General features: G+C 49.9%; 1 protein-coding gene across 3 annotated transcripts in view; it reads right to left on the reverse strand.

Moving 5' to 3' along the window:
- The window catches only part of LOC142253486 (phospholipid-transporting ATPase IG-like), a 258,210-nt gene that overhangs the window by 25,886 nt on the left and 210,364 nt on the right, over positions 1 to 21,960 (reverse strand). For all 3 annotated transcript variants that reach the window (XM_075325103.1, XM_075325104.1, XM_075325105.1), the window contains exons 24-27: positions 12,716 to 12,843; positions 5,380 to 5,515; positions 3,721 to 3,786; positions 3,392 to 3,495 (exon numbers count right to left, since the gene is read on the reverse strand). In XM_075325103.1, the coding sequence (XP_075181218.1) occupies positions 3,392 to 3,495; positions 3,721 to 3,786; positions 5,380 to 5,515; positions 12,716 to 12,843 (434 nt within the window). The remainder of the gene's footprint in view (positions 1 to 3,391; positions 3,496 to 3,720; positions 3,787 to 5,379; positions 5,516 to 12,715; positions 12,844 to 21,960) is intronic.

Raw genomic sequence — 21,960 nt, forward strand, 5'->3', positions numbered from 1 at the left:
CCACTTGCGGCACCGCTGGATGTAAGATAGCATCCACTTTTGCTAAACCAGCTGAAATAGCTTGGAGTGCCCATACGGCTGCGAATGCTGGAGCAAACGACGCGCCGATAGCTTCATAGACAGATTTTAACCAAAGGTCCATCTGTCTGTCATTGGCATCCTTAAGTGAAGCGCCATCCTCCACTGCAACTATGGATCTAGCTGCAAGCTTGGAAATCGGGGGGTCCACCTTTGGACACTGGGTCCAGCGCTTGACCACATCAGGGGGGAAAGGATAACGTGTATCCTTAGAACGTTTAGAGAAACGCTTTTCTGGATGAGCGTCGTGTTTCTGGATTGATTCTCTGAAGTCAGAGTGATCCAACAGAGCACTTAATTTACGCTTGGGATAGAGGAAACGAAATTTCTCCTGCTCTGCCGCTGCCTCCTCTGCTGAAGGGGCTGGGGGAGAAATATCTAACAGCCTATTGATGGCTGAGATAAGATCGTTTACCATGGCGTCCCCATCCGGGGTATCCAGATTGAGAGGGGTTCCAGGATTAGACTCCTGATCACTCTCTTCAGACACATCACAGGGAGACTGATTGCGCTGAGACCCTGAGCAGTGTGATGACGTTGAGGGTCTTTCCCAGCGAGCCCGCTTGGGGTGGCTGGGGCAATCATCTGAGTCATTATACTCATCCTGAGAAGCCGGGGACCCCCTTGCAGTCTGGATTAAATCCAACTGCGGAGGATTAGAGGACATAGACCTCGCCGTGTCCATAGACTGAGCCCCAGGCATGGATTGCAAAGTTTCCAGGATTTTTGCCATAGTCACAGACATATTAACCGCAAAAACTGCAAAGTCTGTCCCCGACACCGGGGCAGGACTTACAGGCGTCTCAGCCTGGGTCACTATCTCTCCTGACTCCGGCTGGCGAAGCAGCACCGGATCTGAGCATTGCACACAATGGGGGTCCTTGGAGCCTGCTGGTAGAGCAGCCCCACATGCAGCACACGCAGTGCACACAGCCCTAGCCTTGGCAGCTTTGCGTCTTGTGGATGACATGTTGCTGCCTCCTCAGAGCGATCTGGGGTATTCAGCCAGGAAGCGACCTCACAGTGCAAGAAATCAATAAATATCTATGTCCAGTGACACAATACACTAACATACACTGAGGCACTAGAGGGGCCAGCTGAAAAGCCGCTTACCGCCCCCTTAAGAGCGGGTGTGTGGTCTTCCAAAGCCCCTCAGTCTAGGTCTCCCAGAGCCTTGCGTCCTTCCTCCAGCCAGACATGCTGTAATGGCTGCCGGCGTCCTGAGAGAAGAAGGGGGGCGGGCCCTGGGCGTTCCTGACCAAGAGCGGGAAGCCTGCTTCCCTCTGTGCCTAGTGTGAGGGCTGGAGCATGTAAATCAGGCTCCAGCCCTCCTCGCTGCCGTGAAACAGCGTCTCTCCCCTACCCTGATTGACAGGGTGGGGGCGGGAACGATCGGAGCTGCCGGCGTCCTAGGCCCAAAAGCCGGGGACTAGAGTTATAAACGCCGCCGCCGTAAAAGCGCGGTCGGCGTATCCCCGGCGCACCACAAGTCACAGCAGCGCCGCCCGGTCCAGTGAGGGTCGGCGCTGCGTTCCCAGAACACAAAGTCCCCCAGATAACTGTAGGAACACCAGCTCAGTGTACGGTCCCCGGCGCACTACAACACCCAGCCAGCCCGGAGTGTGTCTGTGCCTGCCGGGGACACAGAGTACCTGTATGATGCAGGGCCCGGTCCCTGATGGTACTCCTGCTCCGTATCCATCAGGTTCTAATGGGTCTGTGGATGGAGCCCGGCGTCAGAGCTTTGAGGCCGGCAGGATCCCACTTCCACAGAGCCCCCAAGGGGATGTGGAAGGAAAACAGCATGTCAGGCTCCAGCCCTGTACCAGCAATAGGTACCTCAACCTTACAACACCATCCAGGGGTGAGAAGGGAGCATGCTGGGGACACTATATGTGTCCTCTTTTCTTCCATCCGAACTAGTCAGCAGCTACTGCTGACTAAAATCTGTGGAGCTATGCATGGAATGTCTGACCTCCTTCGCACACAAAGCTAAAACTGGAGTACCCGTGATACCACGGGGGGGTATAGCCAGAGGAGGAGGGGCCTTGCACTTTTAATGTAGTGCTTTGTGTGGCCTCCAGAGGGCAGTAGCTATACCCCAATCGTCTGGGTCTCCCAATAGAGCGCTGAAGAAACAATAGTGCCCGTGGGCTTACAGCGGCAATACAATAGTGCCCGTGGGCTTACAGCAGCAATACAATAGTGCCCGTGGGCTTACAGCGGCAATACAATAGTGCCCGTGGGCTTACAGCGGCAATACAATAATGAGATTACTTTCCAGCAAATACACCACCATGATAAACCCAATTACACCACAATTTATATCAGTGACATGGTGTGTGACATAGTAGGACCATGGAAAAATCGCCAGCCAACAACATACACAAGAAAAGAAGCGATCAGACTTCCAGTACCAATAATAAATATTTATTGTGAGCAAATACGTAAGGCACAGTGACAAGCATACAAAAGGGTGCTCAATCCGGTGAAACCATAGATGGATTATTGGGAAGGAAAGAAAGGATAATAAAAAACCCCAATCCGTATCACGATGGTTACTGAGAACCTAATATGGTAGTTTATACTCCAGGAGTACTCAATGGACAAACCTCCATATCACAATGGTTACTATGAACCTAATATGCCAGTTAGAACTCCAGGAGTATACCATGGTCAAACCTCCCATGTGAGATATTGCCACAGATGGATACAATGGTAGTATGAAATGTAGTATTAACTTACCAGGGAATGTCTCACAGGTCACACCGGATGGCACCCCACCCAATACAATACAAAAGCAATACAATAATGCCCGTGGGCTTACAGCAGCAATACAATAGTACCCGTGGGCTTACAGCGGCAATACAATAGTGCCCGTGGGCTTACAGCGGCAATGCAATAGTGCCTGTGGGCTTACTCCAGAAATTCAATAGTGCCTATGGGATTCCACCGGCAATACAATTGTGCCTGTGGGCTTACACCAGCAATACAATAGTGCCTATGGGATTACACCGGCAACACAGTTGTGCCTGTGGGGTTGCACCGGTAATACAATAGTGCCTGTGGGATGACACCGGCAATACAATAGCGCCTGTGGGGTGACACCGGCAATACAATAGTGCCTGTGGGGTTATAACGGCAATACAATAGTGCCTGTGGAGTTACACCATCAGGCTGGACATGTCAAGTGTATACCTACAAATACGCAAGTGCTTCTGACTGCGGTATATGCATCTTTGACAATAATTTTACCAATTTCTACTTGTATTTAATTTTTTTTAATAAACAAACGTTTTTGTGAAAAACTTACCAAATGATTCCTCCCCAAAATATTGAGAAGATAACGTAAAAAGCCAAAGAGCCCCATATGACCAAATGATTCATCCATGTCCAGTATCGAGTATCTAATGCGAGCTGTAAAGGGTATAGGACACTTAAAAATCATAGATCAGTAAAAAATTGTTTGAAATATTTTAAATAGTATATAAAGTAATAGGAAGGCAAGTTACTGCTTTCACGCACTTAAACCGCAACATTTGTGTTCTCTGTGATAAAGAGAAATGGAAGCCTGCAAATCACTTCTATACCACGACATGCACCGTCTGCCCACAACAAAACCCCACCACGCCATGTCCTTACCTTTAATGTGACTGTAAACACTAATGTAGTGAACACAATTGTCCCAAAAGACCAGTTTCCAAATACCTGAAAGATCACAATATCACAAGTCATTATTTAGAGAAAAAAAAGTAAAGGTAAGACCCAAAAAAACAGCTTTACATAGACCACAGTTCATGGTTTGTAATAAAAGTATGGTAAAGCTCTAGTAAAGTGTCAGCAAATATGTCGAATCCATCAAGATACTGTCTCGACCACATGACAAAGATTTGTCACTAATGGCCTGAGTAATATAAAGACTTCAATGTGATGACTTGACCCTTAAAATTCCAGATCTCAAGCCAATTGAGCATTTTTAGGCTGTGCGGAGAAAGGCACAACCCATGGTCGCCCCACCCAGGATATAATCAAGGTTTTTTTGGTTAAATATATTTTTCTTTTAATATTTTTGCCATTTTTTTGCTATTTTTTTTTTCATTAACATATAATTTTATTTTTTATACAATCTGAAGAATTTTACACCCTGTCCACCGTTTTGTTTTTTTTTTAAAGACTTCGTCTCTTTATTGTTTCAGGAAACAACACATGTACACAGACACAATGGTCATCCCCCAACTCTATCTTTTATATTCAAGCATCTAATGAACCTGTGTAATGGTCATTGTGAAGGAGGAGAGGGGTCATCTGTGACATCGCATATTATGAATGATGAATCCTGTGTTATCAGCTGCGCATTATCAGTCATTATACCGCTCCCTGATGAAGTGACGTACAAAACGCGCGTCGGAGTGAGAGGCACACAAACACCGGTTTTTACAGGTATAGAGAAGTTAATATGTATTTTCCATCTGGTAGATTAATTGGAACACAGGTTCTTAGATATTTATGGAGATACCTCATATATGTGTAAGAAGTGCAATATTGATTCCCGTGTCATCTAGCCCCTAAATATGTAAAAAGTGCAATATTTATTCCAGTGTTATTTATTCCCATATAATATGTATATTAATATGAAGAAATTTATTATAGTATATTATTTAAAAACATTTTTGTATACAACACAATCACACACTGGTTATTGTTAGTGATTTTGAGAGGGTAATATATAGTGACTATTTATAAAATGGATATTGATATTAGTTGTTTTATACTTATTTATTGAATTATTTTGAAGTTTTTTTAAATTATTTTTAATTTTGCATCTATTTAAGTCACTTACATTATTAACAATATTTAGGGGTAATTTAACAAATTGTCACCGGTAGTTTGGCGTCCTTGTTTGGATAGGTAGGCACTCTGTGAAATTGATTAGTAAATTAATATTTGTATTTTTAACTTTGCCATGAAAATAAAAAAAAAAAAATCAGTTTTTATCATTGAAGTTGTGTAGTTTCAATCCCTTTGTTCTTAAGGTATTTTTTTTTTTTTTTATTCTATCGGTCATTATAGGCAGAAATATAATGAAAAGGAATATTCTGTGAAGTTTTTATTAAAAGGACAAAAAGTAGGAGTCTAAAACAGACCCAGTGGACAGTGTGAATAATTGCAAGATTTTTTCATAAAGAATTAAAAAAAATATTTAAAAAAATATTTAAAAAAAAAATATAAATAAAAAAAAAAATTGATGCCTGTTCATGATTATCTGCATTATGCACATATTGTAGCTGAAATGTGCTGTACCTGACCATTGCCTTCCAATGAGGGATTCTGGAACAAGAAATAAACCCCGAAGAAAAATACTAGTCCTTCAAAGGCTCCCAATGCGGTCCAGTACAGGAAAGGCAACCACTGCAGCATTGCGTTATCAGATATTCTCCTGCAATGGATACAAAATCAGCGTTACACATAGGACGGCTACAAGAGCCTAGAAAGGCACAGACTCGCCCATACTACAGAAGATTGTTCTATTCTTGTCTGTACTATGAACATGTGACGTTTTACAAGCAATGTTTGAAGCAGGATCTGATCGGAAACCCTCTAAATCTCAAAACTTAAAGTTTCTGCTTCAAAAACTCAACAAAAAGTCTCGCGTGAACATAGTCTAAGAATGTGTGAAAAGTAGATTTTGGAGTTGAAACTCAGTGGAAGCACTTCACATCCCCCCCCCCCCAGAAACTTGGAGGTTCTGCTCAGTTTCTGTTCTGAAAACTCTTCAAAGAAGGGAATTTTGTTTACTTACCGTAAATTCCTTTTCTTCTAGCTCCTATTGGGAGACCCAGACAATTGGGTGTATAGCTTCTGCCTCCGGAGGCCACACAAAGTATTACACTTTAAAAAGTGTAACCCCTCCCCTCTGCCTATACACCCTCCCGTGCATCACGGGCCCATCAGTTTTGGTGCCAAAGCAGGAAGGAGGAAACTTATAAATTGGTCTAAGGTAAATTCAATCCGAAGGATGTTCGGAGAACTGAAACCATGAACCAAAAGAACAATTCAACATGAACAACATGTGTACACAAAAGAACAACAGCCCGAAGGGAACAGGGGCGGGTGCTGGGTCTCCCAATAGGAGCTAGAAGAAAAGGAATTTAAGGTAAGTAAACAAAATTCCCTTCTTCTTTGTCGCTCCATTGGGAGACCCAGACAATTGGGACGTCCAAAAGCAGTCCCTGGGTGGGTAAAAGAATACCTCGATAAAAAGAGCCGAAAAAACGGCCCCCTCTTACAGGTGGGCAATCGCCGCCTGAAGGACTCGCCTACCTAGGCTGGCATCTGCCGAAGCATAGGCATGCACCTGATAGTGTTTCGTGAAAGTGTGCAGACTCGACCAGGTAGCCGCCTGACACACCTGCTGAGCCGTAGCCTGGTGCCGCAATGCCCAAGATGCACCTACGGCTCTGGTAGAATGGGCTTTCAGCCCTGAAGGAATCGGAAGCCCAGAAGAACGGTAGGCTTCAAGAATCGGTTCCTTGATCCACCGAGCCAAGGTTGACTTGGAAGCCTGCGACCCCTTACGCTGGCCAGCGACAAGGACAAAGAGCGCATCAGAACGGCGCAGGGGCGCCGTGCGAGAAATGTAGAGCCTGAGTGCTCTCACGAGATCTAACAAGTGCAAATCCTTTTCACATTGGTGAACTGGATGAGGGCAAAAAGAAGGTAAGGAGATATCCTGATTGAGATGAAAAGGGGATACCACCTTAGGGAGAAATTCCGGGACCGGACGCAGAACCACCTTATCCTGGTGAAACACCAGGAAGGGGGCTTTGCATGACAGCGCTGCTAGCTCAGACACTCTCCGAAGTGATGTGACTGCCACTAGGAAGGCCACCTTCTGCGAAAGGCGTGATAGAGAGACATCCCGCATCGGCTCGAAAGGTGGTTTCTGAAGAGCCGTTAGCACCCTGTTAAGATCCCAGGGTTCTAGCGGCCGCTTGTAAGGTGGGACTATGTGGCAAACTCCCTGCAGGAACGTGCGGACCTGCGGAAGCCTGGCTAGACGCTTTTGAAAAAACACGGAAAGCGCGGATACTTGTCCCTTGAGAGAGCCGAGAGACAAACCCTTGTCCATTCCGGATTGAAGGAAAGAAAGAAAAGTGGGTAAGGCAAACGGCCAGGGGGTAAAACCCTGATCAGCGCACCAGGATAAGAAGATCCTCCAAGCCCTGTGATAGATCTTGGCGGACGTTGGTTTCCTGGCCTGTCTCATAGTGGCAATGACATCTTGAGATAACCCTGAGGACGCTAGGAGCCAGGACTCAATGGCCACACAGTCAGGTTGAGGGCCGCAGAATTCAGATGGAAAAATGGCCCTTGAGACAGCAAGTCTGGTCGGTCTGGGAGTGCCCACGGTTGACCCACCGTGAGGTGCCACAGATCCGGGTACCACGACCTCCTCGGCCAGTCTGGAGCGATGAGGATGGCGCGGCGGCAGTCGGACCTGATCTTGCGTAACACTCTGGGCAGCAGTGCCAGAGGAGGAAATACATAAGGCAGTCGAAACTGCGACCAATCCTGAACTAATGCGTCCGCCGCCAGAGCTCTGTGATCTTGAGACCGTGCCATGAATGCCGGGACTTTGTTGTTGTGCCAAGACGCCATTAGGTCGACGTCCGGCGTTCCCCAGCGGCAACAGATCTCTTGAAACACGTCCGGGTGAAGAGACCATTCCCCTGCGTCCATGCCCTGGCGACTGAGAAAGTCTGCTTCCCAGTTTTCTACGCCCGGGATGTGAACTGCGGAGATGGTGGAGGCTGTGGCTTCCGCCCACAGCAGAATCCGCCGAACTTCTTGGAAGGCTTGACGACTGCGTGTGCCGCCCTGGTGGTTGATGTACGCGACCGCCGTGGCGTTGTCCGACTGTATTCGGATCTGCCTGCCCTCCAGCCACCGCTGGAACGCCTTTAGGGCTAGATACACTGCCCTTATCTCCAGAACATTGATCTGAAGGGAGGACTCTGTCGGAGTCCAGGTTCCCTGAGCCCTGTGGTGGAGGAAGACCGCTCCCCACCCTGACAGACTCGCGTCCGTCGTGACCACAGCCCAGGATGGGGGCAGGAAGGATTTTCCCTTCGACAAAGAGGTGGGAAGAAGCCACCACTGAAGAGAGGTTTTGGCTGCCAGTGAAAGAGAGACGTTGCTGTCTAGGGACGTCGACCTCCTGTCCCATTTGCGGAGAATGTCCCATTGAAGTGGACGCAGATGAAACTGCGCAAAGGGAACTGCCTCCATTGCTGCCACCATCTTCCCTAGGAAGTGCATGAGGCGCCTCAAGGGGTGTGACTGGGCCCGAAGGAGAGAGTGCACCCCTGTCTGTAGCGAACGCTGTTTGTCCAGCGGAAGCTTCACTATCGCTGAGAGAGTATGAAACTCCATCCCGAGGTAAGTCAGTGATTGGGTCGGTGTCAATTTTGACTTTGGGAAATTGATGATCCACCCGAACCTCTGGAGAGTCTCCAGAGCAATGGTCAGGCTGTGTTGACATGCCACCCGGGAGGGTGCCTTGACTAGAAGATCGTCTAAGTAAGGGATCACCGAGTGGCCCTGAGAGTGTAGGACCGCCACCACTGCTGCCATGACCTTGGTGAAGACCCGTGGGGCTGTCGCCAGGCCGAAAGGCAGTGCCACGAACTGAAGGTGTTCGTCCCCGATGGCGAAACGCAGGAAGCGTTGATGCTCTGGTGCAATCGGCACATGGAGATAAGCATCCCTGATGTCGATTGATGCTAGGAAGTCTCCTTGGGACATCGAGGCGATGACAGAGCGGAGAGATTCCATCCGGAACCGTCTGGTTCTCACGTGTCTGTTGAGCAGTTTGAGGTCCAGAACGGGACGGAATGATCCGTCCTTTTTTGGCACCACGAACAAGTTGGAGTAAAAACCGCGACCACGTTCTTGAAGGGGAACGGGGATCACAACTCCTTCTGCCTTCAGAGTGTTCACCGCCTGAAAAAGTGCATCGGCTCGCTCGGGGGGCGGAGATGTTCTGAAGAAACGAGTCGGAGGACGAGAACTGAGCTCTATCCTGTAACCGTGAGACAGAATGTCTCTCACCCATCGGTCTTGGACATGTGGCCACCAGGCGTCGCAAAAGCGGGAGAGCCTGCCACCGACCGAGGATGCGGTTTGGGGAGGCCGAAAGTCATGAGGAGGCCGCCTTGGAGGCGGTTCCTCCGGCGGTCTTTTTAGGACGTGACTTAGACCGCCATGCAGAAGAGTTCCTCTGGCCCTTCTCTGACCTGTTGGACGTGGAGGAATGGGACCTGGCTGAGGGCCGAAAGGACCGAAACCTGGGTTGTATCTTTCGTTGCTGAGGTTTGTTTGGTTTGGACTGGGGTAAGGACGAGTCCTTTCCCTTGGATTGTTTAATAATTTCGTCCAATTGCTCGCCAAACAAACGGTCGCCAGAAAATGGCAAACCGGTTAAGAACTTCTTGGAAGCAGAGTCTGCCTTCCATTCGCGTAGCCACATGGCCCTGCGGACTGCCACCGAATTGGCGGATGCTACCGCTGTACGGCTCGCAGAGTCCAGGACGGCGTTCATGGCGTAGGACGAAAAGGCCGACGCCTGAGAAGTCAAAGACACAACCTGCGGAGCAGAGGTACGTGTGACCGCATTAATCTCAGACAGACAAGCTGAGATAGCTTGGAGTGCCCACACGGCTGCGAAGGCCGGAGCAAAAGACGCGCCTATGGCTTCATAGATGGATTTCATCATGAGCTCTATTTGCCTGTCAGTGGCATCCTTGAGCGATGAACCATCTGCCACTGATACTACGGATCTAGCCGCCAGTCTGGAGACTGGAGGATCCACCTTGGGACACTGAGCCCAACCCTTAACTACGTCAGGGGGGAAGGGGTAACGTGTGTCATTAAGGCGCTTAGTAAAGCGCTTGTCCGGAAATGCTCTGTGCTTCTGGACAGCATCTCTGAAGTTAGAGTGATCGAAAAACGCACTCCGTGTACGTTTGGGAAACCTAAACTGGTGTTTCTCCTGCTGCGAAGCCGACTCCTCTATAGGTGGAGTTGGGGGAGAAAGATCTAGCACCTGGTTGATGGACGCTATAAGGTCATTTACTATGGCGTCCCCTTCAGGTGTATCAAGATTGAGAGCAACGTCAGGATCAGAGCCCTGAGCTGCGACCTCCGCTTCATCCTCCAGAGAGTCCTCCTGCTGAGACCCCGAACAGCGTGATGAAGTCGGGGAAGGTTCCCAGCGAGCCCGCTTAGCCGGTCTGGGACTGCGGTCCGTGTCGGAGTCCTCACCGTGGGACCTAGGTGTCACCCCAGGAGCACTTTGCTGCGCCGACCGAGAGGGGCCTGGGGGTGATGAACTCACAGTGCCCTGGGCCTGTGTTACCGGTCTGGACTGCAAGGCTTCTAGTATCTTAGCAGACCATCTGTCCATAGACTGAGCCATGGATTGTGAAAGCGACTCAGAGTTTCTCAGCCAAAACTGCAAACTCTGTCCCTGCCACCTGGACAGTGGAAGCCGGCGGTTCTACCTGAGCCGAGGGTCCCACCAGTGCCCGAGGCTCCGGCTGAGTGAGTGCCACAGGGGCCGAGCATTGCACACAATGAGGGTAGGTGGAACCTGCAGGTAACATAGCCGCACAAGAGGTACAGGTTGCAAAATAAGCCTGTGCCTTGGCACCCTTGCTCTTTGCGGACGACATGCTGTTGCCTCCTCTGAGAGTGATCAGTGAGGGTATATAGCCAAAAGCAAATAATGCGGCCGAACAGAGAAAATGTATACAAATATATATATATATATATATATATATATATATATATATATATATATATATATATATACATACATACATACATACATACACATATACACATATACACACACACACACACACACACACACACACACTTCGGCACCCAAGGGGGGCCAGCACCGGGTAACCGGTGTGGCTTACCGACCGCCCAAAGCGGTTGTGTGTCCACCAGATTCCCTGCCTGGGCCTCCCAGAGCTGCAGAGCTCGTTCTGAAATCCTCCACCGGCAGAAGTGATTATAACAATGGCTGCCAGCGTTCTCAGGGGAGGAGGGAGCCGTGGGCGTGACTAATAAAGTGCGGGAATCTGGTGCCCCACAGTGCTCAGTGAGGGGGGAGGAGGACACCAAAGTATGCTCCAGCCCTCACTGCCGACGTGCAGTCGGCCGTCCCGCCCTTACCCCTGACTGGCAGGCCCGGGGGCGGGAGTATATGGTACTAGGCCGCAAAAGCCGGGGACTAAATTTAATAACGCGGCCGGCAAACAGGCGCGGTCGGCGCGGTAGTCCCGGTCTCACAAAAAACACAGCAGCCGGCTGCAGCGTCTGTAACACAGGCGCTCCATGCACCGTCCCCAAGGGGACACAGAGTACCTTATAGATGCAGGGCCCTGTCCCTGATGATACCCAGTCTCCTGTCCGTCAGATTAGATCCTCTTAGATCCCGTTAGATCCTCTAAGGGATGGGGAAGGAAAACGGCATGTGGGCTCCAGCCTTTGTACCCGCAATGGGTACCTCAATCTTAACAGCACCGCCGACTTAGTGGGGTGAGAAGGGAGCATGCCGGGGGCCCTGTGGGGGGCCCTCTTTTCTTCCATCCGATACAATCATCAGCTGCTGCCGACTAAAATGTGGAGCTTGCGTGAATGTGTGCCTCCTTCAACACAAAGCATAAAACTGATGGGCCCGTGATGCACGGGAGGGTGTATAGGCAGAGGGGAGGGGTTACACTTTTTAAAGTGTAATACTTTGTGTGGCCTCCGGAGGCAGAAGCTATACACCCAATTGTCTGGGTCTCCCAATGGAGCGACAAAGAAAAGACTGTGTTCACAAAGCCTCAAGCAAGCACTTTATTATTCTATTTTATGTTAGGTCCCTTTCACATTGCGTTTCTATCTACGTTCACTGGTCCTGTCGGGGCATCCGGCCAAACCCCCCCCTCCCTCGCAAAACAGGTTTTGGACGCGCCAACTGGGCCATTAACTGTAATGGAGCAGACTCCGTTAGCGTGTGCTCTGTCTTGCACCAATTTCGGGCATATACGTTTTCTAAAGGTGGACACCTAGATGTAGTAGACTACGTTCGGGTGTCCGCCTGCAGAAAACATATATACCCGAAAATGGTGCAATACAGAGCACACGCTGACTCAGTCTGCTCCATTATAGCCAATAGCCCCGTCGGCACATGCGCCCAAAACCCGTTTTGCGAGGGGGAAGGGGTGGTTTGGACGGTTGCCCCGTCGAGACCAGTGAAAGCGGCCTTACTTGCAATAAAAAAAAAACAAATCAAAAACAAAATACTAAACTCTTGATGACTGATGATAATCTACATTTTACCGACATTCACTTCTACAGGTTTCATGTAAAGTCCTATTTTCCCTGCAGCCTCTCGGAAAGGTCTACTCCGCAGTAGATGGACGGAAGATAAAATGTGATCTTAGGGGGTACTGGTGGCAGGGGTCCCTATGATTTCTCTAAGACAATGCTCCAAATCAACCATATTAATGTAGTGTTAGGAGCATTATGCTCAGTGTGAACACTGGTGAGAGTTATCCAGGTGATGGCTTATACTTACATATATAACTTAGGATTTGCTATTAGCGCTTCAACGCCGATGTGTTGTTCTAACAGACTGTAAGCCAGGATGGGTAGAGAGGTAAAGCAGATGTTGTACATGGTCAAATATGCAGCATCATAAAGTGGCTGCAACAAAGAAAACACAAAACATTGTTTTAGTTCCTCCGCATTATAAGTAAAGCTTCCAGCAGTGATATATTGTGCGATTATTTCCCAATAGCTCCTTGAACCAAAATGTGCAACTTCCAGGAAGATGGATTAGGCGCCGCTCACATCAGCGGTATTTTGCCACAAAGCCAGATCCGTTGTAAATGCGTTTCAGTTCCATTCATTTACAATGGAATCGCAGCAAGATGCTGTTGTGTATGACGCACGCAACCGCATGTGACCGCATCTTGCCGAGATTCCATTAGAAATGAATGGAGCTGAAACGCATTTGTAACGGATCCGGCTTTATGGAAAAATGCCGCTGATGTGAGCGGCCTATAGGCCGCTTTACACGCTGCAATCCCGCTAGCGAGCGTACCCGCCCCCGTAGTTTGTGCATCACGGGCAAATCGCTGCCCGTGGCGCACAATATCGTTAGTCCCCGTCACACATACTTACCTTCCTAATGACGTCGCTGTGACCGGCGAACCGCTTCCTTTCTAAGGGGGCGGTTCGTGCGGCGTCACAGCGACTTCACACGGCAGGCGGCCAATAGAAGCGGAGGGGCGGAGAGCAGCTGAAGGAAAGACACGCCCACCTCGTTGCCGGAGGACGCAGGTACGGGGATGTTCCTCGTTCCTGCGGTGTCACACGTAGCTATGTGTGCTGCCTCAGGAATGACAAACAACCTGCGTCCTGCAACCGCAACGATATTTGGGAAATGGACGACGTGTCAACGATCAAGTAAGTAATTTTGATCGTTAACAGTTGTTCGTGCGTTTCACACGCAACGACTTTGCTAACGAGACCGGATGTGCATCACGAATTCCATGACCCCAACGACATCTCGTTAGCGATGCCGCTGCATGTAAAGCGGCCTAAAGCTCGCTTTACACGCTGCAATGTATCTTACGATGTGTCGGCGGGGTCACGTCGTAAGTGACGCACATCCGGCATCGTAAGGTACATTGCAGTATGTGACAGGTACGTGCGATTCATTGCATGCACATCGTACCTTTCTCTAGAATTGCACGTCAGATTGTTCATCGTACCCGGGGTAGCGCACATTGCAGTGTGTGACACCCCAGGAACGATGAACAGATCTTACATGTGTCCTGCGACTCCCGGCCCACAATGCGGAAGGAAGGAGGTGCGCGGGATGTCTACGTCCCGCTCAGCTCCACCCCTCCGCTTTTATTGGCCGGCTGCCGCGTGACGTCGATGTGACGTCGAACGTCCCTCCCACTCCAGGAAGTGGACGTTCGCCGCCCACAGCGAGGTCGTATGGAAGGTAAGTACGTGTGACAGGGGTTACTCGTATGTGCGGCACGTTCAACATATTGAATGTGCCACACATACGATGGGAGCGGTTACGATCGCATACGATATCGTATGCGAAATTGCAACGTGTAAAGCAGGCTTAAGCCAGAATGTAATGGAGACTGCCATACATTTTATACTGAAGACACCCAAACCCACTGATTTCGGTAAATGCCCCTTTGTGTAGGAGTGCAGCCCAACAGGCCCTCAATGGCAGATGTTGGAAAACAGAATGAGTCCTTGTCCGATCACTGCTAGAATTAGTAGTAATACAGTTTTTAGGTTTTTCTTCATTTTGTCACTAGTCCCCCAATATTTAAAGGGAGGGGGGGGAAGAGATTGTACACAGCAGATCAGGAGGAGCATGTGGGGAAAATATTGAAATTATTATTAGATTTTTACGCCGATTGGCAAATGTTTCCCAATTAGTGGGTATTTAAATACCTACAAAGGCAGACCAAAGTAAACGATGCGCACTGAGTGATCTGTAAGAGATTGTTCTTGACAGCGTGAGTTCATCTCACACAGGACAGTGCACTGTCGAGAACAATAATCTTTTGCTGTTTACAAAAGATCATTTCATCCGATGAATATGTTTTGCTTATTTATCTGGTGACCGGCAGCCTGTTTACAAAGAAAGATTATCATGAAACTCTTGTGCACGATAACCTTGCAGTGTATATGCACTGTAAGGTTTTAGATCAGAAAACACACGAACCTTTATGAGCTGTAGAAGGGAAATCGCTACAGGAATGAAGCTGTGCTAATTACACTAGAAATGGTGTAGGCAGCAGCATTCTGGATACATAGAGCTGACAACAAGCATGTATTACAGGGAGTTATGATGCCACATGAGAAAGAAGGGAATTTTGTTACTTACCGTAAATTCCTTTTCTTCTAGCTCCTATTGGGAGACCCAGACGATTGGGTGTATAGCTACTGCCTCCGGAGGCCACACAAAGCATTACACTAAAAAGTGTAAGGCCCCTCCCCTTCTGGCTATACACCCCCAGTGGGATCACTGGCTCACCAGTTTTAGTGCAAAAGCAAGAAGGAGGAAAGCCAATAACTGGTTTAAACAAATTCACTCCGAAGTAACATCGGAGAACTGAAAACCATTTAACATGAACAACATGTGTACCCGAAAACAACCAAAAATCCCGAAGGACAACAGGGCGGGTGCTGGGTCTCCCAATAGGAGCTAGAAGAAAAGGAATTTACGGTAAGTAACAAAATTCCCTTCTTCTTCGGCGCTCCATTGGGAGACCCAGACGATTGGGACGTCCAAAAGCTGTCCCTGGGTGGGTAAAGAAATACCTCATGTTAGAGCTGCAAGACAGCCTTTCCCTTACGGGGAGGCAACTGCCGCCTGCAGGACTCTTCTACCTAGGCTGGCGTCCGCCGAAGCATAGGTATGCACCTGATAATGTTTGGTGAAAGTGTGCAGACTCGACCAGGTAGCTGCCTGGCACACCTGTTGAGCCGTAGCCTGGTGCCGTAATGCCCAGGACGCATCCACGGCTCTGGTAGAATGGGCCTTCAGCCCTGATGGAACCGGAAGCCCAGTAGAACGGTAGGCTTCAAGGATTGGTTCCTTGATCCATTGAGCCAGGGTGGATGTTGCAGCCTGCGATCCCTTGCGCTGACCAGTGACAAGGACAAAGAGTGCATCCGAGCGGCGCAGGAGCGCCGTGCGGGAATGTAGATTCTGGGTGCTCTACACCAGATCCAACAATGCAAAGCCATTACATATCGATGAAATGGATAAAAGGAAGGTAAGGAGATATCCCGATTGTGATAAAAAGGGAATACCACCTTAGGGAGAAACTCTGGGATCGGACGCAGCTCTACCTTATCTTGGTGAACACCAGGAAGGGAGCTTTGGATGACCGCGCTGCTAGTTCGGACACTCTCCGAAAAGACGTGACCGCTACCAGAAAGGCCACTTTCTGTGAAAGTCGAGAAGTGAAAACATCCCTCAGAGGCTCGAAGGGCGGCTCCTAGAGAGCAATTAATACCCTGTGCAGATCCCATGGGTCTGACGGCCTCTTGTACGGAGGGACAATGTGATAACCCCCCTGCAGGAACGTGCGTACCTGAGGAAGTCGTACTAGGCGCTTCTGAAAGAATACCGACAGCGCTGCGACTTGTCCTTTAAGGGAGCCGAGCGACAAACCTTTTCCCAATCCAGATGCAGGAAGGGGGGAAAAAGGAGACAATGCAAATGGCCAGGGAGACACTCCCTAAGCAGAGCACCAAGATAAGAATAACTTCCACGTCTTGTGGTAGATTTTGGCAGACGTCGGCTTCCTAGCCCGTCTCATGGTGACAATGACGTCTTGAGATAATCCTGAAGACGCTAGGATCTCGGACTCGATGGCCGCACAGGCCGGATCAGGGCCGTAGAATTCAGTGGAAAGAACGGCCCTTGGGACAGTAAGTCTGGCCGGTCTGAGAGTGCCCACGGTTGGCCGACCGTGAGATGCCACAGATCCGGGACCACGACCTCCTCGGTCAGTCTGGGACGACGAGGATGGCGCGGCGGCAAGCGGAGCTGAGCTTGCGTAGCACTCTGGGCAACAGTGCCAGAGTAGAAAACACATAGGGTAGCTGGAACTGCGACCAATCCTGAACTAGGGCGCCTGCCGCCAGAGCTCTTTGCTCGTGAGACCGCGCCATGAAAATCGGGACCTTGTTGTTGTGCCGAGACGCCATTAGGTCGACGTCCGGCATCTCCCAGCGGCTACAGATTTCCTGACACCATACTGGGTGCAGAGGCCATTCCCCTGCGTCCATGCCCAGGCGACTGAGGAAGTCTGCTTCCCAATTTTCTACGCCCGGGATGTGAACTGCGGATATGGTGGATGCTCTGTCCCCCACCCACATCAGAATCCGCCGGATTGCCTGGTAGGCTTGGCGATGCGTGTTCCGCCTTGGTGGGCGATGTCTGCCACCGCTGTGGAATTGTCCGACTGAATTCGGATCTGTTTTCCTTCCAGCCACTGCTGGAAGGCTTGCAGGGCAAGATGCACTGCCCAGATTTCCAGAACATTGATCTGAAGGATGGACTCCTCTGAAGAGAGTCCTTGACCGTCTGAGAAGGGAAACGTTCCTTTCTAGGGACGTCGACTCCCCAACCCATTGGCAAAGCATGTCCCATTGAAGTGGACGCAGATGAACTGCGCGAAAGTGACTGCCTCTACATGAGGCGTCTTAAGGGGTGTGACTGGCCTTGAAGGAGAGACTGCACCCCCGACTGTAGTGAACGCTGCTTGTCCAGCGGAAGCTTCACTATCGCTGAGGGAGTGTGAAACTCCGTGCCCAGATATGTCAGCGATTGGGTCGGTGCCCGATGTAACCTTGAAAAGTTGATGATCCACCCGAAACTCTGAAGAGTCTCCAGCGCCACGTTCAGGCTGTGTCGGCATGCCTCTTGAGAGGGTGCCTTGACAAGTGGATCGTCCAGTAAGGATCACAGAGTGACCCTGAGAGTGCAGGACTGCTCCCACTGCTGCCCTGAACTTGGTGAAAACCCGTAGGGCTGTCGCCAGACCGAAGGGCAGGGCTACGCACTGAAGATGCTCGTCTTTAATAACGAAAACGTAGCAAACGCTGGTGCTCTGGAGCAATCGGCACGTGGAGAAAAGCATCCTGATGGCTATTGATGCTAGGAAAGCTCCTTGCGACATTGAGGCAATGATGGAGCGGAGGTTACATCCGGAACCGCCTGGCCTTCACGTGCTTGGTGAGCAGTTTTGGGTCCAGAACGGAACGGAAAGAGCCACCCCTTTTTTGGCACCCCAATCAGATTGGAGGAAAAAACCGTGTCTTGTTCCTGAAGAGGAACAGGGATTACCACTTCTTCTGCCTGCAGAAGAGCATCGGCTCGGTGGGGGGAGAGTTCTGAAGAATCGAGTCGGAGGACGAGAACAGAGCTCTATCCTGTACACGTGAGACAAAATGTCTCTCACCCACCGGTCTGTGACCTGTGGCAGCTAAATGTCGCCAAGCGGGAGATTCTGCCACCAACCGCGGATGCGGAGAGAGAGAGCTGAAAGTCATGAGGAGACCGCCTTGGTAGCGGTTCCTCCTGCTGCCTTCCTTGGGCGTGATTGAGCCCGGCCGGAAACTGAGCCCCTCTGAGCCTTTTGAGTCCTTTTGGACGAGGACAATTGGGACCTGCCCGAGCCTGGGAAGGACCAACCTCGACTGTCCCTCCAGGACAGCATTACTAGGGTAAGTCGCAATGCAGACATTGCGAGGTTAAGGACACCACCTGCGGCACAGATGTACATGTGCTCAAGACCAGCTGCGCAAGCCCAGCTGAAATAGGATAGAGTGCCCATACGGCTGCGAATTCCGGAGCAACCGGCACACTGATAGCTTCACAGACAGATTTCAACCAGAGGTCCATCTGTCTGTCAATGGCATCTTTAAGTGAAGTCCCATCTCCACTGCAACTATGGATCTAGCCGCAAGCCTGGAGATTGGGGGATCCACCTTTGGACCCTGGGTCTAGCGCTTTACCACGTCAGGGGAAAGGGATAACGTGTATCCTTAAAACGTTTGGAGAAAACGCTTATCTGGTAAGCGTGGTGTTTCTGAACTGCTTCTCTGAAGTCAGCGTGGCCAGAAAAATACTCAATATACGCATGAGATACTGAAAAAAAGGATTTCTCCTGCTGTAAAGCTGACTCCTCCACTGGGGGAGCTGAGGGAGCAATATCCAACCTTCCATTGATGGACGCTATAAGATCATTCACTATGGCGTCACCATCCGGTGTATCCGGATTGAGAGCGGTGTCAGGATCAGAGTCCTGAACAGCTACGTCTGCATCATCATACAGAGAGTACTGTGATGAAGTCGAGGGCCGTTCTTAGGGAGCTCGCTTAGGCCGCCTGGGACTGTCGTCCGTGTCTGGGATGCATGGGACCCTCCTGGAGCCATGATTTGTTTCGAAATCAGGGTGGCCAGGGGCATTGAATCAATATTGCCCAAGGTCTGTCTGGACTGCAAAGTCTGTAAGATGTTAGTCATAGTCACAGACAATATATCAGCGGAAACTGCAACTCCGTCCCTGTCCCTGGACAGGGATCACAGGTGGTTCTTTTGGCCACCTGTAGCAGAGACCCCGTTGAGTAATTGCACACACTGGGGGTCCTGGAACAGTTCTAGCCATCTAGGAGCATTAGCCAAGAATAGCGACCGTACAGTGCAATGTATAGCATACAAGCATGAAGTACAATAAACACTTCAGCACATGCAGTACAAGGAGCATAGAAAGCCTGTGCCTTGGCACCTTTGCTTTTCAGCTGCCGTTGTCTAGTTATTCAGGAGCATTAGCCAAGAAAAGCGACATACAGTGAATGTATAGCATACAAGCATGAAAATAACCACTGCAGCACATGCAATCCAAGCAGCATTGAAAGCTTGTGCCTTAGCACCCTTGCTTTTCTGCTGCTGTTGTCTAGTCATCAAGGAGCATTAGCCAAGAATAGCGACATGCAGTGAATGTACAAGCATGAAAATAACCACTGCAGTACATGCAATCCAAGCAGCATTGAAAGCTTGTGCCTTAGCACCATTGCTGTTTGCTGCCGCTGTCTAGCCATCTAGGCGGGTAGACAGCCAAGAATAGCCCTTACAGTGCAATGTAAAGCATACAAGCATAAAGGACACATGACACTGCAGCACATGCAAGACAAGCAGCATATAGAGTCTGTGCTTTAGCACCCCTGATCTTTTGCTGCTGTTTCTAGGTCTGCATCCTGAATAGCGACCGTACAAAAGTACAACAGGGACACTTCGGCATTAGTGGGTCAGCACTTTAGTTGCCGCTTACCCGCCCGCACAAAAGCGGGTGTGTGTGGCGCCGGAATCCTGTGCTGTAGCTCAGCGCATTGTCTCAGTTTTTCCCGCTCTGCGTGCCGGAATGGCTGCCGGCGTCCCAGAGGAGAGGGGCGGGCCGAGGGCGTGCCCGAGACAAGAGCGGGAACCCGGCGCCCACTGTGTCTAGTGAAGGGGGCTGGAGAAAGCAAATAATGCTCCAGCCCTCGGCGCTGCTATAGAACAGCGTCTCTCCCCTTTCCCTGAGTGACAGGGTGGGGGCGGGGAACGAAGCGGCGCTAGGCCGCAAAAGCCGGGGACTAAAGTTAGAAGCGCCGCCGCCGTAAAAGCGCGGTCGGCGCGTCCCCCGGCGCACTACAAGTCGCAGCTGCGCCGCCGCTCCAGGGGCGGTCGGCGCGGCGGTCCCCACACGTAAAGTCCCCCAGTAATCTGCAGGGATTATAAGCCCAGCGCACCAGCGCTACAGTCCCCGGCGCACTAGCACACCCAGCAAGCCTGGAGTGTGCGTGGGCCTGCCATACGGGGACACAGAGTACCTGAAAGTTGCAGGGCCTTGTCCCTGAACGGTACTCCCGCTCCACATCCAGCAGGTTCTATGGGTCTGTGGATGGAGCCCGGCCTCAGGGCTTGGTGGCCGGAAAGATCCCACTTCCTCAGAGCCCCTCAGGGGGATGGGGAAGGAAAACAGCATGTGGGCTCCAGCCTCCGTACCAGCAATAGGTACCCTCAACCTTACAAACCGCAAGTGGGGTGAGAAGGGAGCATGCTGGGGGCCCTAGTATGGGCCCTCTTTTCTTCCATCCGATATAGTCAGCAGCTACTTGCCTGACTAAACAGTGGAGCTTATGCATGGATGTGTGCCTCCTTCGCACAAAGCTTGAAAACTGGTGAGCCAGTGATCCCACTGGGGGTGTATAGCCAGAAGGGGAGGGGCCTTACACTTTTTAGTGTAATGCTTTGTGTGGCCTCCGGAGGCAAGTAGCTATACACCCAATCGTCTGGGTCTCCCAATGGAGCGCCGAAGAAAGGCTGTTTTACGACTTGAGGAGCTTGTACTTTAGTGTTCTCGGAGAAAAGGTTTCTAGACACAACTTATTTTCCTGTGTCATTTTATTGGAAGTGAGAGAGCCGGAACGTCCGCTCCACATTGTATTCCTCCTTGCCTCGTAGCTGTAAACATCTAAGGTGAGGTCTTACAATCCTCGTGATAAGTACATGAATGCTGCAGACAACGCACAAATCAAAGCAAATCCCAACCTATACAAATCTCTCCCGGCACGCCCTGTCACCATCACCACACCCGGGCGGCCACGCTGCGTCTTCGTTGGTTCTTACACTCTTCTTAAAGCGGACCTGTCACCAGCTCAAAACTTGCCAGGTCTTGCTTTTATTGAGTATTAAACTTTGTTTGTTTTTTTTAAGTCGCCATATAGTTCCTGAAATATGGGCCTTTAATTCAGTGTTACTTTTTATGGTCTTTACCAAGTGGGGTGTAACTCAGAATTTTTTGGGTTGTTAAAAAGGACCTGTCACCGGGTCACAAGTGACCAAACTTTGCTCTTATTTTATTCTCTCTCCTCCCTCAAGTATTGTTTTCTTTAGTTTTGTATCTGCCATACAGTTCCCTAGATATTCATTTACAATTCAAAAATATACTGATAGGGACCTTAGATTGTGAGCCCCAATGGGGACAGTATTGCTGATGTATGTAAAAGCGCTGTGGAATAGCGCTATATAAATGAATAAATATTATATTATATATATTATAATGGGCCTTTTTTTATATACAGCTAATTTTTATGGTCTTTAGCAAGTGGGTGGTGCCTAGAAGATTCCTCAGGGGTGTGCCTTTAGGCTCCTCTGCATAATTAATGAGTAACACTCCCTTAGTAAAAAGCATAACATTTAGCACTAAATGAAAAATATCC

This window comes from Anomaloglossus baeobatrachus, chromosome 1 (genome assembly GCF_048569485.1).
Source record: "Anomaloglossus baeobatrachus isolate aAnoBae1 chromosome 1, aAnoBae1.hap1, whole genome shotgun sequence".
In the NCBI taxonomy this organism is placed as follows: Eukaryota; Metazoa; Chordata; class Amphibia; order Anura; family Aromobatidae; genus Anomaloglossus; species Anomaloglossus baeobatrachus.